Below are 17,669 nucleotides of genomic sequence, written 5' to 3'. Positions count from 1 at the left end.
CATTTACTTGAAGTGCAGTTAGGTCTGTTATTGGGTTATTGTCATCCTCTGCTCCACCGTGACATTATTGAATTGACCAACTGTGAATTCCTGCTAAGCAACTGACGTCAGTTTGAAAATAAGTAATGTATCTCACCTCGCTATAATGTGAAAAAATAATGTTTTTATATGTTTTATGTTTGTGTAATAAGGAGGGAAGAAATCACATTTCAGAACAATTAGAATATTTTAATTTTTTTAATTATTTTAATATCTTGATTTAGCCTATCCACGGCCCCCCTGCAATACCGCTACGGCCCACAGTTTGGGAAGCACTGTTATATGCCTTTTGTCCTGAAGCAGTATGTCTTACATGCTCACAGCAGCATACTGGTGTATGTTATTGGCAGTAGCAAGTTCCTGTACTCACTCTGCAGCAGCAGCAGCAGCAATCTACAACAGCAGCAACAATAATCAACAGCAGCAGCGTAGCAGATCTATCTGCCAAAACCAAATACATTAACATTGTCATATCCATTACCATGCTAAAAATCATCAGAGAGTTCTCATGATAGAAATATATTTATCATTACTGTACATGGTCAAATAGAAGTAATCACTTAAGCTTGCCTCATAGAAAGGCTAGGTTCTCCTTCAGAAGATTTATAATCTTTAAGTATAGCAAGTATCCACAATATTCATATATCTTAAGACAAGATGATAATTTTATCCTTCAACACTCTCAATGGTTTGAAGGTGAAAACGTCTTGAAAGCATCATTTATTTTAATATTTTCAAAATTGATGTAATGCATTTTTTGAGTTAGGAACAAAGTGTTTAAAGTTTCAATAATTAAATAACATTTCAAAGTGTTTAAATTATTATTATTATTTATTTTTTTTTCACCTTTGTCAGGTGGTAAAACCAAATATTTGTAGATATATACTCCTAATATTATTGTGAAATCGTGAAGTAACTCTTACAGTGTCTAACACATTATTCTGTTGTTGTGTCCTTTATTCATATTAATTTATAATAATTGCATTCTGTTGGCCAGTTATGTACTATCTTTAGCATCCGATTTTACTTATAAAATTAATCATACAACTATACCAGTAAATGCATTCAATCCATTGATTACTCACAATCTAGTATCCAGCCATTTGTTTACTTTAAACTATTTGTTGTTTTAAATAAAGAATTTACATGGTTGCACCACCTAATGAACATCAGTTGTGCCACCTGAAAAAATTATCAATGATAGGGAATATGCTGGAAACTATTCTTGGGATGCTGCATTAGCATGCTTAACTGTTATTACCTTGTCAATTCATACTAAAAGACTCATGCTTGCAGTTGTGCCACCCTGACATTTGAGAATTATACAAATTCACAGACAAAAGTTTTCAATAATCTCAACAGCTTTAAAACTACTGATATATTTATACAATGTGTTTATATCAAAGGTTTGAAACAAAATTATTCCACAGTATTTTATTTTGAATTTCTTCTTATTAAAACCATTTTAAATAGTTCTTAGTCTGTTCATTTGTGTGGACAGTTTAAGAGTTTAAAATACCAAAACATAAAATAATATTTATTATACTGAAAATGAATTCAAACTAAGTAGGTTTAATAGATTAAAGTGATTCATGTCATGAATTTATCAAATTATTTTAAAAGGAAATAATGTACTTGGACACACACAAAAAAAACAAACAAAAAAAAAAAAACTTTCTCCAAATAAACTAATGGTCCGCAAGATTTAACAAATGCATTAATTTAGCAGACACTTTTCAAAGTGACTTAAAATTGTAAAGTAGTGCAGCAATAAAACTTACATTTTTCTTCTTTAAATTGATGCTGTAAAAAAAGAAAAAAAAAAAAATCATAAAACCCCCTTCAAAATTCTGTGGATAACTGAATTAAATTTAGTTTGTACAGTAGATCAGATTGCATGTTTGTTTCATAGGATAAGGAACAGTTGAGAAAAAGAGGTCTTGATAATGTACCCAAACGCAAATTAACGCAAATGTCCAAAATGACCAGCCAATCACATGGCATCAACTCAATAGTGCTTTAAAGTCACAGTTCTTTTCAATGAACCGGTTAAAAAAAATAAAAATAATAATAATAATAATAATAATAATTCATCTTTCCTTACATTATGCTACGAAGCCCAACACATGACATGCAGGGGGAAAAAAGTAAATTGTGCTCACGATTTACTAATTCATTCCCTCGATTTACTAAACTGTGAGCAAGATTTACTAATTCGTTCATGTGCACGCTTTAGCCTACCATTTTTTTCCTGCATGTCATGTGCGGAGCTCTGTATCACACAATGATGTCACTATGCATTTCTTTTCTAACAACTCAGTGTCATGTTATATCAATAAAACATTCAAATAAAGTTATTTGTGTGAATACATATTGCTGATTATTGCAAGCTAATGGTGTTTGTGGTGACAAGTTTCATTCGCGGATTCTTCATATTGGATACGACTGACCAATACTGAGTATTCTACATCTTAGATAAGTTTCCTAAAAGTTTAGAACCTACAGCATACATTATAGACGTTGATGCACAAACATGGATATGTTCTACATGTCTAAAGGATACAGAAAGAATATAAACTCTTATAATCTCCTTGATTTAACTTAAATAAACTGCATGTACAATAAACCATAGTAAAATTCACGCTTTTCCTCATGTTTTAATAAAAATGTAGGACTATTTAATAAAACTAGTCATAAGTAAATTTACAATATGTTTTGTTTGTTATTAAAGAAAATGTACATTCTGCATCAGGCTCAATTAAGTCCTCTGTGATGTGTGTATAGGGTCAACAACTCGCTTGTCAGAACCCTCAGCAAACTTCCGCTTATGTGGTTCTTTTTGAGTCAGAACTGACTTTCAACCCCGTCGGGCACACATTTAGTAACTATTTAAAACATTCTAAGACTGTGCTCAACATACAACAATTTTTTCCTGCGACTGAAGCCGATTTAAACACTTGCACATGGAATTTGAACACAGACTGTAATCGCAGACTGAACGCAACTGGCTCTGACTGGACGCATTTGAACGTGATCAGTCATAAGTATCAATTTACATTCATAATCGGCATTACAATCGTTAAGTGTGTGCGCAGCTTTACTCTGACTGCCTACAACAAAGTATCAAGTTAAACTGTGGCCTAAATATTCATAAAATGCATTTTTAAATAAAATTTTATAAATTTTATAAATAAATAAATAAATAAATAAAACGTTAGTCAGACAGGTTGTTTTCCTAAATGCAAACCTTCCCTAAAATCAGGAAAAATGTCAATTCCCATAGCGTATTGTTTTAGTACCTTTTGTTTTTGCTGAACTGAACACCTAAATATTGCAATAAATCAAGTTCAACACAACAGTCTCTTAAAACGTCTACAAACACTGAAGTTCAGTTAAGCTCAAGTTCTAAAAAGGGCATAAGTAAACCATTATCCTTCAAAAAGTTATCTTCAGTATAATGGATAAATAATATATTGTTAAAGTAAAATTAAATGGTCAAAGCCTACTTGCACTGGCTATGCTGGTTTTCGGCTGAAGCCATGTCCTCATCTCATATGTGACCCTGGACCACGAAACCAGTCATAAGTTGCACGGGTATATTTGTAGCAATAGCTAAAAAGCAATGGCTTTTAAATTTTTGTGAGTGGATTGCTAAGGACTTCATTTGGACAACTTTAAATGCCATTTTCTCAATATTTCGATTTTTTTGCACCCTCAGATTCCAGATTTTCAAATTGTTGCATCTCGGCCAAATATTGTCCAATCCTAACAAAACATACATAAATGGAAAGTTTATATATTCTTTCATATGATGTATAAATCTCAATTTCAAAAAATTAACCTTTATGAAACACCTTCCATTCAGCAACTACCCACTAATGCACTCACATTTGCGTATATTGTTGTTGACAAGTTTGGGTGAATAAGGGCAAAAAGTAGTTCCTTCTATGCCCTGTTGATGGCTATATAAATGACTCCAACAAATATATTGGAGTAAAGAGCTCATATACAGGTGCATCTCAAATTAGAATGTCATGGAAAAGTTATTTTTAGTAATTAAAATTATTATTTCAAATTATTTCAGTAATTAGTAATTAGTTCACTTTCAAATTAAAATGTTCCTGATAATTTACTCACCCCCATGTCATCCAAGATGTTCATGTCTTTCTTTCTTCAGTCAAAAAAAAAAAAAAAAAAATTAAGTTTTTATTAATTAAGGTCTTTGATGAAAACATTCCAGGATTTTTCTCCATACAGTGGACTTCAATGGAGCCCAAACGGTTGAAGGTCAAAATTACAGTTTCAGTGCAGCTTCAAAGTGTTCTACACAATCCCAGACAAGAAATAAGGGTCTTATCTAGAGAAATAATCACTCATTTTCTAAAAAATGAATAAATAAATAATTATATACATTTTAACAATAAATGCTCATCTTGAACTAGCTCTCTTCTTCTCTATTAGAATTCCAGCAGTGTAGACACTACTAAGTGTATTACTGCCCTCCACAGGACAAAGTTTGAACTAATTGTTATATACTTGCACTAGCATATTGTATATGACAATTTAGTTCAAACTTTGACCTGTGGAGGGCAGTAATACACTTAGCAGCTCAGTAAACCCAGTATTTATACCCTGAGAATGGCAATTTAATAGAACTTAAAATTAAATATTCTAATAATTTGATTTTGATGAGCAGCAAGCTGTAATCATCAAAATGAAAACAAAAAAGTATGGAAACATTTTACTTTATGTCTAATAAATATAGAATATATTTAAGTTTTACTTTTTGAATTAGAATATCATGAAAAAGTTTTTTTTTCTGTAATTTAATTTATTCAGATGCACCCGTTTCCAACCTGTTATTCAAAAACAGAACTTACAGTGCAAATTAACAGTTCAAAAAATCCTCAGAATGTTCAAAAACAGGTTGCTCTTTTAACATCCCTGAGCTGTTAAAATAATAAAACACAAAAAAACAAATTAACTAAATTAACTAAAACAAAAAACATTTGCTTTACATCTGCCAAATATATAGTTTTTTTTTTTTTTTTATAAAGTGCACAAAAAGATGTATATTTTTGTTTAAAGGGACCTGAGCCATCAGAACAATACATCTTTTTTTATATTTTATATAAAGAAAAATACAAATCAGAAAACTTAACAGGATTTGTTTGAACGGTAACTTCTCTACACTACACTACACTCACTCACTCACTCGCAAATATATTTGTCAACAATAACCAATATGGGACAAAGCACAGAATAAATACATGACAACAGATCAGTGTTAATTTTGACAGCAAATTTTTATTTAGTTTTAGTCAGTCTTTTGACTAAAATGCCATTCAGTTTTAATCATGTTTTAGTCATTTGAATTGTTTTAGTAGTTGACTAAATATCACAAGATTTTAGTTGACTAAATCTACCGAGTTTGGTTAAATTGTAATGCATTAAGAATTTCTCTAAAATTTCAAAACCCATTATATACTCCTGGAGAACATCTACTGTATTAACCTATTAATATTAATAATATTACAATTTGAACATGCAATACAGACACAGATTTAACTGCTGTGACATAAAAAAATATTATCTTATAATTAAATAAAACCACTCCTCCTAAATAAGAACACAATGTCTTCTTTTCAATGAATAATATATGCATTCTTTATAACAACTTGCATACAACATTCCTTATGGATTAAATATAATTAATATATAATAAATCCTTATTAAAGCTAAAGATCAGTGAGTGATTTTCTCTGTCTTTTGTTGTTTGATTAATATTAACCCTTTCGTTTAACCCTTTAGTTTAAAATATTCTAACTGTCCCGCCAGAGTATTTTTTTTAAGGCGACCGTTATTTTAGAACATTTGCCTTTAATGTTTCCATAGCGACGCGTCTTGCATGTCACGAGCGCTGAACGCAGCCACAATAGAGATAATGACATATGGATCACTATTATTTTGTTTTTCCTTGTTTATTTAAAATATTCACAAACTTGCTTACTCTCCAATGGTCCTTCCTCTACCTCCGCTCTGCTATTTATTTTTGCTCCGCTCTGCTTCGCGCTCAACCGTGCTTTTTTATACTCAAACATCTCCGCATCTTATTGAGAGGCGTAATAGTCGCGCAACACAACGAATCGATAATGAAATTCGTTCCCAACTCTTTTAATAGTCGAATTTTACCGATTTTATCGATTCATTGTTGCAGCCCTATACTTTCAGCCTTTAAACCATTTTTTTTTTGTTTTAGGAAAATGGATGTCAAAATTCTAAATGATTATACATGTGTGTAATAATATGTGACCCGATCTGGCGAAATGAGTCTGAAGTCGCAACGTTCTATTTTAAGATATTGGCCAATAATGTGGAAAAACAATGAAAAAAATAAAATAAAATAAAATAATTTTTTTTTTTTTTAAAGCTAATTTCAAAGAACAGACTTTCAAAAATAATCTCCCAAAGTTTCGTAGTCCAGATAATTGAGTAAAGGTATTTAAATGGCAATTAAATTTGACATGGTTTTACTAAATTCGCTGGAAATGAACTTCTCAACTCCTCTCGTCACTTATGAGCATTTCCCGGTATCCCCTGAAACGGCATTATCTCTGCTTTAGAATTGTGTTACACGTTGTATAGAACCAATCAAAAAGCTTAGAAATGTAAACACACTGACCTAAACGCTGATTTTTAACAATGGGAAGCCCCGTTTCGACTGACAGGCACGCGATTGGTCCAGCCATCCTCCTGTCAGACTAGCGCGCCTTATAAAATAAAACTCCCATTTGCGTGTCTCTGTAAAAGCCAATAAAAATTGAATCCATATAGGTAGCACAAAAATTCTTTTTGCATACAAAACCAGAGACTTTAAGCTTTCATATCAACATGCTTCTGTTGCGTTGTTTTCACCCTCTAATGAGTCTGAGTAATATGCGTTTACAACAAAAACAGCACAGCCGCTAACTGAATACAAGTATGTATATTTCACGTGCTCATAACTTCATGAAAAATGCACAGATCATAAAAATGGCACATCAATATTTAAAGCAGACTCTCAAGATTAAAATGAATCCAAAATCAATATAATATATTGCGTTGATCACAAGATATTACTCACGGAATGATTTAACATACTTGGCTAAAAACATGTCTCATCTCTCCGGGATGCAGTGTGTATCCAATGTTCCCGGACCCATCCATGTTCGTTTTCCAACGTGGAATAACACAAAATAGATATCATTTTAAAGCTTAGAATCTCATCTTTTTAATGCATCTAACCTTCATAAACTCCTAACGAGTGCTGAGAAGTTTACCGGAGTTTACCGCCCGTTGGTGCCACCTGGCTGCGGAAAAAATGAACAACAATTTTTCAAACTATTCTTTATGCTACCACCACGAAATTTGAACCAGATGCAGCTCACTTATAGGAGAGAATCACCAAAAAATATTTTTTTTGTGATCTTATTGTGTTCCTGAGATATTCCATATCAGATAAAAAAAAAAAGAAAAATTATTTTTAAAAAAAGTATATATATTTTTGTATTTTATCAGCTGTGTCCAAATGTAATGCAAGAAAATGTCCAAATGTAATGCAATTTATATTTTCTTAAAATTTTAAATGTTTTCTATCAAATGATACCTACCTTTTGACTCTCCTTGCTACAGTTTTGGAGTTATGAGTCTTTACTTTTGTGTGTGTCGCTCAGGAGAAAAAAAAAAAAAAAAAAAAAAAAAAACCTCTAAAAAAGCAGGTCTTAAAGTGTTAATTCAAATAAATACTTTAAAATAATTTGAGCTTCAGACTGGTTTAGCATTTATATGTATAAAAAATGTCTTTGGTCAAATTAAACTGTAAAATAAATAGTTTATCCCTTTTAATGCAATGGATTTTGAAAGATAAACAAAAAATGGGCAAAAAAAAAAAACCTTTAAAAGCAATTTTCTCAGGTTTTCAATTTGAAAAAGAGGGCAGACGACCATAATTCAAATGGGTATAGCTTTAAAACCATTCAAGGTATGACTAGGATATCATTTTAAAGCTTATTGTCTCATCTTTCCGTTGATACCAAAATCTCAATTTTGAAATTTGGGTTACTGTGACTCATTTTGCTGGATCAGGTTACATACATACATACATACATACATACATAACATACATTACATACATACATATAAAAAATATATATTCTAGATAGTGATGAGAATAACAGCGTTACTAACGCAGTTACTTTTTTTAGTAACGAGTAATCAAACCAATTACTTTTTCTCCCGTTACAACGCCGTTACAGTTACTGGCAAAAAAAATGCCGCATTACTATAATTGAGCTCACTGAAGCGGTTTTCATCAGAGTAAGCTCTCTCTCAGCCATATAGGACCTGCAAAGATTTTTATCTGGTGTGTGCTTGGGTTAGTCAAACACAAATATAATTTTAAACTGATAATAATGAACGATGCTCTGTGTGTGTGTCTGTGCAGTGTGTGCGTCTGTGAGCATGTGAGCTGAGCGCGAGGTCAAACCAGAATACCCTTTGTGACATGCTGGATCGAATATGTGAAATAAGTTTTTCTAGTCGACTAGTAGTTATTCATTTAAGCCATTAGTTGACTAATCACATCTATATTCATTTAATTTCTTAAATACTGGAGAGAATGAACCATAATAATGAGCGTTTATGTATAATATAGGCTAGCCTATATAGCACTCAAGCGTAAGCATAAAGCTTGCCATAAAGAACTGGCAAAAGTAATAATTATGAATGTGACCAAAACAGCAAGGAGATATTTTAATTGTTTATTAATAAAGTAATGTTTTCTGAATCAGTGTCGGCTGCGAAGATGAAGTTGACATTGCTGACTCTCATCATCTCCGCATAGGCTACTGGACGTGCCTCGAGAAAATCCACATATTATTCGGATTAGGCTACATAATCAGAGTAGCCCATTTCTTTTCGTTTTTAGATATTTCAAGCTTTCTGTAGATATATTTCTCATGTCTGCGAGGCAAGCAGCCGCTGAGTTTCGGTTCATTTAACGTATAAGTCGCGCTCCAGTTCACGTGCCAGTGATCGCGCCCGCGCCCGCGCATGCCATGATTATATTGTCTACTATATTTGTTTCTTATTTATTAAATCCAGGCAATTGGTTGATGAAACATTGAGTAAAATTAAGATACAATTTTTACAAAACGAAATTCACATTAAAGAAAGGCTTTCTACAAAACAAAACTTAATGAAGTGGTCAAAATCATGTCTAACCCACTCCATGCCTCCCGATATATTGCGCATCTTATGATGCATCTTACTCATGCCGTTCACTTTTCATAATCAAGTAAATGAATTTAAAACATAACATAGGACTATTTAAACATTAATATGAAAGTACATTTTCTATTGTACAATACAGAGAAATTTAATTTCATGGAATTTCGAGCGGATCATGAGTCACCAGTAGGATCAAGAATAATTTATTCTTAGACTTATATTTAAAGGGCACCTATTATGCAAAATTCACTTTTACATGGTGTTTGACCATAAATGTGTGTTGGCAGTGTGTGAGCAAAACCACCCTAGAATGAGAAAAATCCACCCAGTGTTTTTTTTACAATCTCAATAATTCATAAGCACTGTCTCAGAACGCCCTGTTCTAAGATTGCTCTCACTATGACGTAGAATTGCGCTAAGCCCCACCCACGTGGTTTGATTGACAATCTGGTTTTGGCATAGACCCCGCCGTCGGTGATCTGTCAACCATCCTCCATTGTTTCAACGACAGCCGGTAATGTCTCCTAAGAAACATAAGTGTTCTGTTGTGGGATGTAATAATGAACATAGCAGTTTTCACTTACTTCCGACATCAGAGCCACTGAAAACGCAGTGGATGGATTTTATTTACGATGGATTTTATTTACGAAGGAAAGGCGCCACTCAAAATCCCAAAATACCTTTATGTTTGCGCAAATCATTTTTTGACTGACTGTTTTGAGAACGAGGGTCAATTCAAAGCAGGTCTTGCTTCAAAGTTAATCCTCAAGTGTGGATCGTTGCCTACTGTTCGCTATCCAACGTCACCTCCAGAAGAAGTAAGTGTATTTAATGTTTTTTGAGCAAATAGTCATTTCAATCGATGTCAGCCAATTCAATAACAAATGCGTCTAGTTGTCGTCGTCGTCGTCGTAGAATGTCTGTGTATATAATTTAAACCTTGTTTGTATAGTGTGTATCTAACGTACTTAGCAAACGTTATCACAGTATTTGTGTTTGTAGTTTCAAAAAATTGCGCGAACGTTATCACAGTGTGTGTGTGTGTTGCACATCCATAATTGCAAAGGGGATGCGATTAAAACTCTACAAGTACATAAATGTATCAAATAACCATTCAGAGACGTCCTGCTCCATTCTCAATTGTGTTTCTTCTGCCGGAGTCTCTTCATCATCTGGGTATGATTCCAGTTCAAACATGTACGGCTGAATGCCATACAAAACAGCGGGTCTCTCAGCCATTCTGCATTACCGACTGTTTATTGCCATAGGTATGCAAGTTACACCCTCATCCAAAGGCAGGGCGGGGATATGCAGCTCATTTATATTTAAGGTGGTACACACCAAAACAGCTCTTTTTAAAACAGGCCCCAAAAATGACATTTTCAAATGGTTATAATAAATTAACTGTGGGGTATTTTGTGCTGAAACTTCACAAATACATTCTGGGGACACCCAAGACCAATATTACATCTTGTAAAAAGGGGCATAATAGGTGCCCTTTAATATTGGGGGCATTCAAGTTATTTTACTTTTTTAAAAAAGTAATGCAATGGTTACTTTCCCTTGTAATTAGTTACTTTTATAATGATGTAACTCCGTTACTAACTCCATTACTATTTGTGAGAAGTAACTAGTAACTATAATAACTTTTTTAAAGTAACGTACCCAACACTGATTCTAGATACCTTATTATTAGGACTGGGACAATAAATCGTTGAGTCGTGAATCGAGAAATGATTCTAGATCGATTCTGAGCTTAGATTTTAACAACAGATGGCACTGCGTGCCAGTAGCAGCTGTGTTCTGCTTGCTTCCAATTCCTTATACACACCACTTGATCCTTCTATAAAATAATCATTCATAAATTTTGAAAAGGTTGAAGCAAATTTCAGAATCAATTCAAGAGAGAATCACAATGCATTCGGAAAATATCAGAATCAATCCACAAATCTAGATGAATCAATTTATTGTCCCAGCCCTACTTATTATTCTACATTGTGAACATTCTACATTTGAAAGCACATTAGCTCAATCCACTAGTTAACATTTACAATGCTGCGTGAAAATATGGGTTGTTCTTCATATTGGTCTGAACAAAAACGGGAGATGAGCTGAATGAAAATGTAGTTTCAATCTCTGACAGTAGATGGCGTTTATGGAACAGCAGAAATACACTATATTGCCAAAAGTATTGGTGCACCCTACCAAATCATTTAATTCAGGTGTTCCAATCACTTCCATGGCCACAGGTGTATAAAAAAAGCACCTAGGCATGCAGACTGCTTCTACAAACATTTTTGAAAGAATGGGTCGCTCTCAGGAGCTCAGTGAATTCAAGCTTTGTACAGTGATAGGTTGCCACCTGCACAATAAGTCCATTCGTGAAATTTCCTCACTACTAAATATTCCACAGTCAACTGTTAGTGGTATCAAAGTGGAAGCAATTGGGAACAATAGCAACTCAGCCATGAAGTGGTAGGCCACATAAACTCACAGAGCGGGGTCAACGGGGCATCCAAAGCTGGGTACGCTGGCGCGTTTGGCTGCCGCTCCGCTCCCCGAATGTGTGCTATGTAAACATCTTCTATCATCTTACGTTTTTGCCACGATGCGGTGTACTCTACCTATGTACGCCAGGATTTTGCTTCTTTTGGTGCTGACCTGGAGGCTTACGATTTGCTCTGTGGACTCATGGGTAGGCCTGCTTGGAGCCGGTGTTGACACGGCTTCAATGAAAATGGCCTTGCAGTACACCTCCCTGCAGCCGTTATCCCTGAAGCGGAATTATTTCCTGTCTAAAGACATCTACGATCACTGTGACAGGGCTGGATTGTTACGGCCCAAGCGGTACATTCATCGTAGCTCAGGACGAAACTATGTCTCTACCTCGTCTTCTTCCATCCCAGTTCTGAACTGTCGACGAAGGACTAAAGGACCGTCTTATTCTGGTGTTGATTTTACTAACTTGTCAGTTTTGCCAGGTGAGTTGAAATCCTGCGCTGCGGTGACTGTAAGCCCCTTAAATGCCGCGTTATTAAACGTGCGCTCGGTGAACAATAAACCCTTGCTTCTGTCGGATTTTATCATGGACAAAAAACTGGACTTATTGTTTCTTACTGAAACTTTGCACAAACAGGACGATGGTCTTTTTAATCAGCTGACTCCAGCGGGCTACGGACTCTTTGATGTCTCCCGGACTACAGGTAGAGGTGGGGGTATTATAGTGGTCTATAAACTACAATACAAGATACACCCTGTGTCCGTGCCTCCTTTTAAAACATTTGAATGCCTTGTTTTAAATGTATCTGCTTCTCATGCTGCTCACAGTGCTGCTATGGTCACTATTTATAGACCTCCAAAACCAAATAAGGATTTTCTCCCTGAGTTTGCTAATCTTCTGTCTATATTGTCTGTCAAATTTAAGAGAATTTTGATCCTGGGTGATTTTAACATACATGTAGATCAGACAGCCTGTAGCATGGCCAAGGATTTTCTGTCACTCTTGGACTGTTTTAATCTTTCTCAGTTTGTAAATGTTCCCACTCAATGTAAGGGGCATACACTGGATTTAGTCATTGCAAATGACTCTTTTCTCTCTAATTTTTCTGCTGTGAATGTTGGTCTTTCGGACCATTTTGCTATCTTTTTTAATATTGAGGTATCACTTTCTAATAGAGAAACTTCACGATCTATTTCATTCCGTAAATGGCAATCAATTGATCATGTTATTTTTGCTAATTGGATTGTCTCTTCCTTAAATGCTATGATGTCTGCTCCTCGAGGATAAAATCACTATGTTTAACAATGTCCTTACAGCCAACTTGGACAACTTTGCTCCCATAAAAACACGTAATGTCTCATTTGTACAGTCATCCCCTTGGTATAATGAGGATTTGCGTTCCCAGAAGGTAGCATGTCGGAAATTGGAGCGAAAGTGGCGTTGCTCTGGTCTAAATGTGTTTCATCAAGCTTGGAAAAGCTGTTTGACACAATACAGAGTAGCTATTGAAACTGCAAGATCAACATATTTATCAAATATTATTGAAAATAATCAAAATAACCCTAGACAGCTTTTTCACACAATTAATAGTATACTTAATATAGATGGTGTCAGTTCTTTGATTGCATCTGATTGGTTGTGCAATGAGTTTCTCAAATTTTTCAGCGAGAAGATTGATAATATTCGCACAAATATTCATAGTTCTTCTGGATCTGCTGTTCAAACAGATACTACACCAAGCTTTTCTGGCACTCCATTTTCCAAATTTACTGCATTACAACCTAAGTTACTCTGCAAGCATGTTTCTCGTATGAAAGCTTCCACTTGCATACTTGATCCTTTGCCTTGTAATTTATTCAAATCTTGCTTTGGTCCTTTATGTCCCTCAGTTCTTGCTATAATAAATGAATAAATCTTTGTCAACTGGTGTCGTACCAGCAGCACTTAAAACTGCTGCTGTCACTCCCATTTTAAAAAAGCAAAATTCTGATGTGAATGCTCTTTCAAATTATCGCCCAATTTCAAATCTTCCATTCCTGGCTAAAATCTTGGAGGGTGTGGTTGCAGCCCAACTGAACAATCACTTAATTGAAAATAACTTATTTGAGCCCCATCAATCGGGGTTTCGGAAACTACACAGCACAGAGACCGCGTTGGTTAAAGTCACTAATGACTTGCTAGTAGCTTCCGACTCAGGCTCCCTGTCTCTTCTCGTTCTCTTGGATCTTAGTTCTGCCTTTGATACTATTGATTATACATTATTACTTAATCGTCTGGAAACTGTATTTGGTTTGTCAGAGACAGTTCTTGACTGGTTTAGGTCTTATCTTACTGACCGCAGTCAATTTGTTTCTATGGGTGGCTATAGGTCCAAAGTTGGTTCTGTACATACTGGTGTCCCACAGGGGTCAGTATTGGGTCCATTACTGTTTAGTATGTATATTTATCCACTTGGTCAACTACTCAGATCTCTAGACATTATCACTTTTATGCCGATGATACGCAGATTTATATCCATTCAAGACCAGGTCAACATGTGGACATTGTGCATCTTTCCAACTGTATCACTGAGATCAAGAATTGGATGTCTAATCATTTTCTGTCTTCAAATGGCTCCAAAATGGACATTATGCTCTTAGGCTCTCCTCATCAACTGAGAAATGCTGGTGGTTCTCTTAATCTGTCTGTTGATGGTGTCACCTTGGAGTTTCAAGGCAAACTAAAAAATCTTGGTGTCATCTTCGATGCCACGCTGTCATTTGAGCCTTTTGTTCAGATTACGGTTAAGACATCCTTTTTTCACCTCAGGAATATAGCACGTTTACGTCCTATGTTGTCCTTTGCTGTGGCTGAGAAGTTGATAAATTCTTTTGTCTTTTCACGTCTGGAATATTGTAATGGTCTTTTAGCTGGAGTATCTAAATAAAATTAAAATTACTCAACAAACTTCAGTATTTACAAAATTCGGCTGCTGGAGTTCTGTCTGGGGTCAGGGCTGGTGATCATATTACCCCTGTCTTGAAGTCTTTGCACTGGCTTCCTGTCAGGTATCGTATTGATTTTAAAGTCCTTATGTTAACATATAAGGCTTTGCATGATCTGGCTCCTCAGTACTTGACTGATCTTTTAATGCCTTACACTCCATGTCGAAATCTGCGTTCCTCTCAGAGTGGACTCTTAGTTGTTCCTAAGACACGGCTTCGCTCCAGGGGTGATAGAGCATTTTTTTCCTATGCTCCTAGGCTTTGGAACTCTCTTCCATCTGACATCAGGGAAGCAAACACATTAGTGACTTTTAAATCTCTTCTTAAGACATACTATTTTAGGATTGCTTTTACTTGATTTATCATTTTATTTTGTTTTTATTTCTTTGATGTGTATTTTTTGTATTTAAATGTGTTGTTTTCTCTGTTATGTTTTTTTGTAAAGCGCTTTGAGAAAGCCACTTTTAAAGGCGCTATATAAAATAAAGGTATTATTATTATTATTAACGCATGCTGAGGCACACAGTGCGCAAAAGTCGGCAAAAAAAGTTGGGTTGTTTTTCAGGGGTTGGGCTTGGCCCCTTAGTCCAATGAAAGGAACTCTTAATGCTTCAGCATACCAAGTCATTTTGGACAATTTCATGCTCCCAACTTTGTGGGAACAGTTTGGGGATGGTCCCTTCCTGTTCCAACATGACTGCGCACCAGTGCACAAAGCAAGGTCCATAAAGACATGGATGAGTGTGCAGGCCAGTCAAGTTCCTCCACACAAAACTCAGAGTCCTGACCTCAACCCAATAGAACACCTTTGGGATGAATTAGAGTGGAGACTGCAAGCCAGGCCTTCTCCCCAACATCACTGCCTGACCTCACAAATGCGCTTCTAGAAGAATGGTCAAAAATTCCCATAAACACACTCCTAAACCTTGTGAAAAGCCTTCTGAGAAGAATTGAGGCTGTTATAGCTGCAAAGGGTGGGCCAACTCCATATTAAACCCTACGGATTAAGAATGGGATGTCATTAAAGTTCATGTTCATGTAAAGGACCCAAAACTTTTGCAATATAGTGTATAATGGTTTCCTCAGTTACCTCTGTAAACAAAGCAGTGCAGCACTTATAAATGCTACTTTATTAGGCAGGTATTTGTTCGAACTTTGATTAACCATTTTTTAATGTAGCTCAGAGCCAAGCATCACTGAATTTGCACTTCCCTGGCACTAGGTCAGTTGTGTCCTAATGGTTAGAGTCAGACTTGTAATACCGGCAGGGAAAATCTAGGTGGAATCTAGTGAATGAACAGCACTCTCTTCCACTCATGAGGTGCCCTTGAGCAAGGCAGCAATCGCTCCCCAGGCATCATAGCAAATGGCAGCCCACTGCTCCGGGTGTCTCTCCGGTTTGTAGTGTGTGTGTGTTACTACTCACTAGAAGAGAGTGGCAGTTCTGGGTGAAAATACCTTGTTGATGCCAGAGGTCAGAGGATAATGGCCAGACTGGTTTGAGCTGATAGAAAGGCAACAGTAAATATAAATAACCACTCTTTACAACCGAGGTAAGTAGAACAGTATCTCTGAATGCACAACACAACAAACCTTGAAGCAGTTGGGCTACAGCAGCAGAAAACCACACTAGTGCCACTCTTGAACAGCAAACTGAGGCTACAATTCGCACAAGCTCAACAAAATTTTTGACAATAGAAGTTTAGAAAAACGTTGCCTGGTCTGATGGGTATCAATTTCTGCTGCGATATTCAGATGGTAGGGTTAGAATATGGCATAAACAACATGAAAACATGGATCCATCCTGCCTTGTATCAACGGTTCAGGCTGCTGGTGGTGGTGTAATGGTGTGGGGGATATTTTCTTGGCACACTTTGGGCCCCTTACCAATTGAGCATTGTTTAAATGCTACAGCCTACTTAAGTATGGTTACTAACATGTTCATTTCTTAATGACTATGATTACATGTAAACCAATAATGTGATTATTTTCTAATAATCAGAGTAAGGACTTAATCGCAGCAAGATGTTTACATGACACGAGCAGGGCAGCATTTCCCAAAAGCATCGTAAGCTTAAGTTGATCGTAGCTCCATTGAAACCAATGGAGCTATGATCAACTTAGGCTTACGATGCTTTTGGGAAACGCTGCCCAGAACTCTTCACTCCAGTTTACATGTAATTTTAATTATTTTGATAAGTAATGAAATAAGTATGGTTGTAACACACTAAGTATACAGTATGCATGTTACTGGCTATTGTTTTAATCTACTCCCATCAAATTCAAAACACATTTATGGACATACTGGATATTATTCTGCGGTGTGATGAAAATTGCGATGTTGGGTTTGCCTAAGCTGCCGTTGCATTCTTTGCACCATCTGGATGAAGATGCGGAGCAGAGACTGCGTAGCGAGATGTGTTGACAGGATTTTGTGATTTGGAGAAGAGAAAATTTCAGAAAAAGACTTCATGAAGTTGTGTGAAAAATACACAGCATCAGTGTAGAACCAAGCACATGCAATGCACACTTGGTCAGAGAGGTAAAAATGTGATTAAGTTGTGTTTATTGCAATTAAAACTGGCATGCGCCACATAGTTTAATGAAAACATAGTTAATACGATTATGAGCTTAATTGCATTAGTTTGATCAAAGTATTGCGTTTACATGAGGTAAAGTTTAATCACAATATTGGCAAAATCCTATTATAATCGCATTATGAGGGTGCATGTAAACACACTCAATGACCACAGTGTACCCATCTTCTAATGGCTACTTCCAGCAGGATAACAATGAGTTCACTATACTCAAATGGCCTCAACAGTCAACAGGATCTTAATAGAATAGAACACCTTTGTGATGTGGTGGAATGGGAGATT

At 35.6% G+C, this 17,669-nt stretch overlaps 1 protein-coding gene across 3 annotated transcripts in view; it reads right to left on the bottom strand.

Moving 5' to 3' along the window:
* sugt1 (SGT1 homolog, MIS12 kinetochore complex assembly cochaperone) overlaps positions 1-17,669 on the bottom strand; it is a 124,780-nt gene that overhangs the window by 7,874 nt on the left and 99,237 nt on the right. The window contains exons 10-11 of one of the 3 annotated variants that reach the window (XM_067403920.1): positions 1,821-1,842; positions 410-480 (exon numbers count right to left, since the gene is read on the bottom strand). The exons of the other annotated variants lie outside the window; for them this stretch is intronic. Of the exons in view, the coding sequence (XP_067260021.1) occupies positions 410-480; positions 1,821-1,842 (93 nt within the window). The remainder of the gene's footprint in view (positions 1-409; positions 481-1,820; positions 1,843-17,669) is intronic. 3 annotated transcript variants of the gene reach the window in all.

This window comes from Chanodichthys erythropterus, chromosome 12 (assembly GCF_024489055.1).
Source record: "Chanodichthys erythropterus isolate Z2021 chromosome 12, ASM2448905v1, whole genome shotgun sequence".
NCBI lineage: Eukaryota > Metazoa > Chordata > Actinopteri > Cypriniformes > Xenocyprididae > Chanodichthys > Chanodichthys erythropterus.
This window is presented reverse-complemented; position numbering and strand designations above follow the sequence as displayed.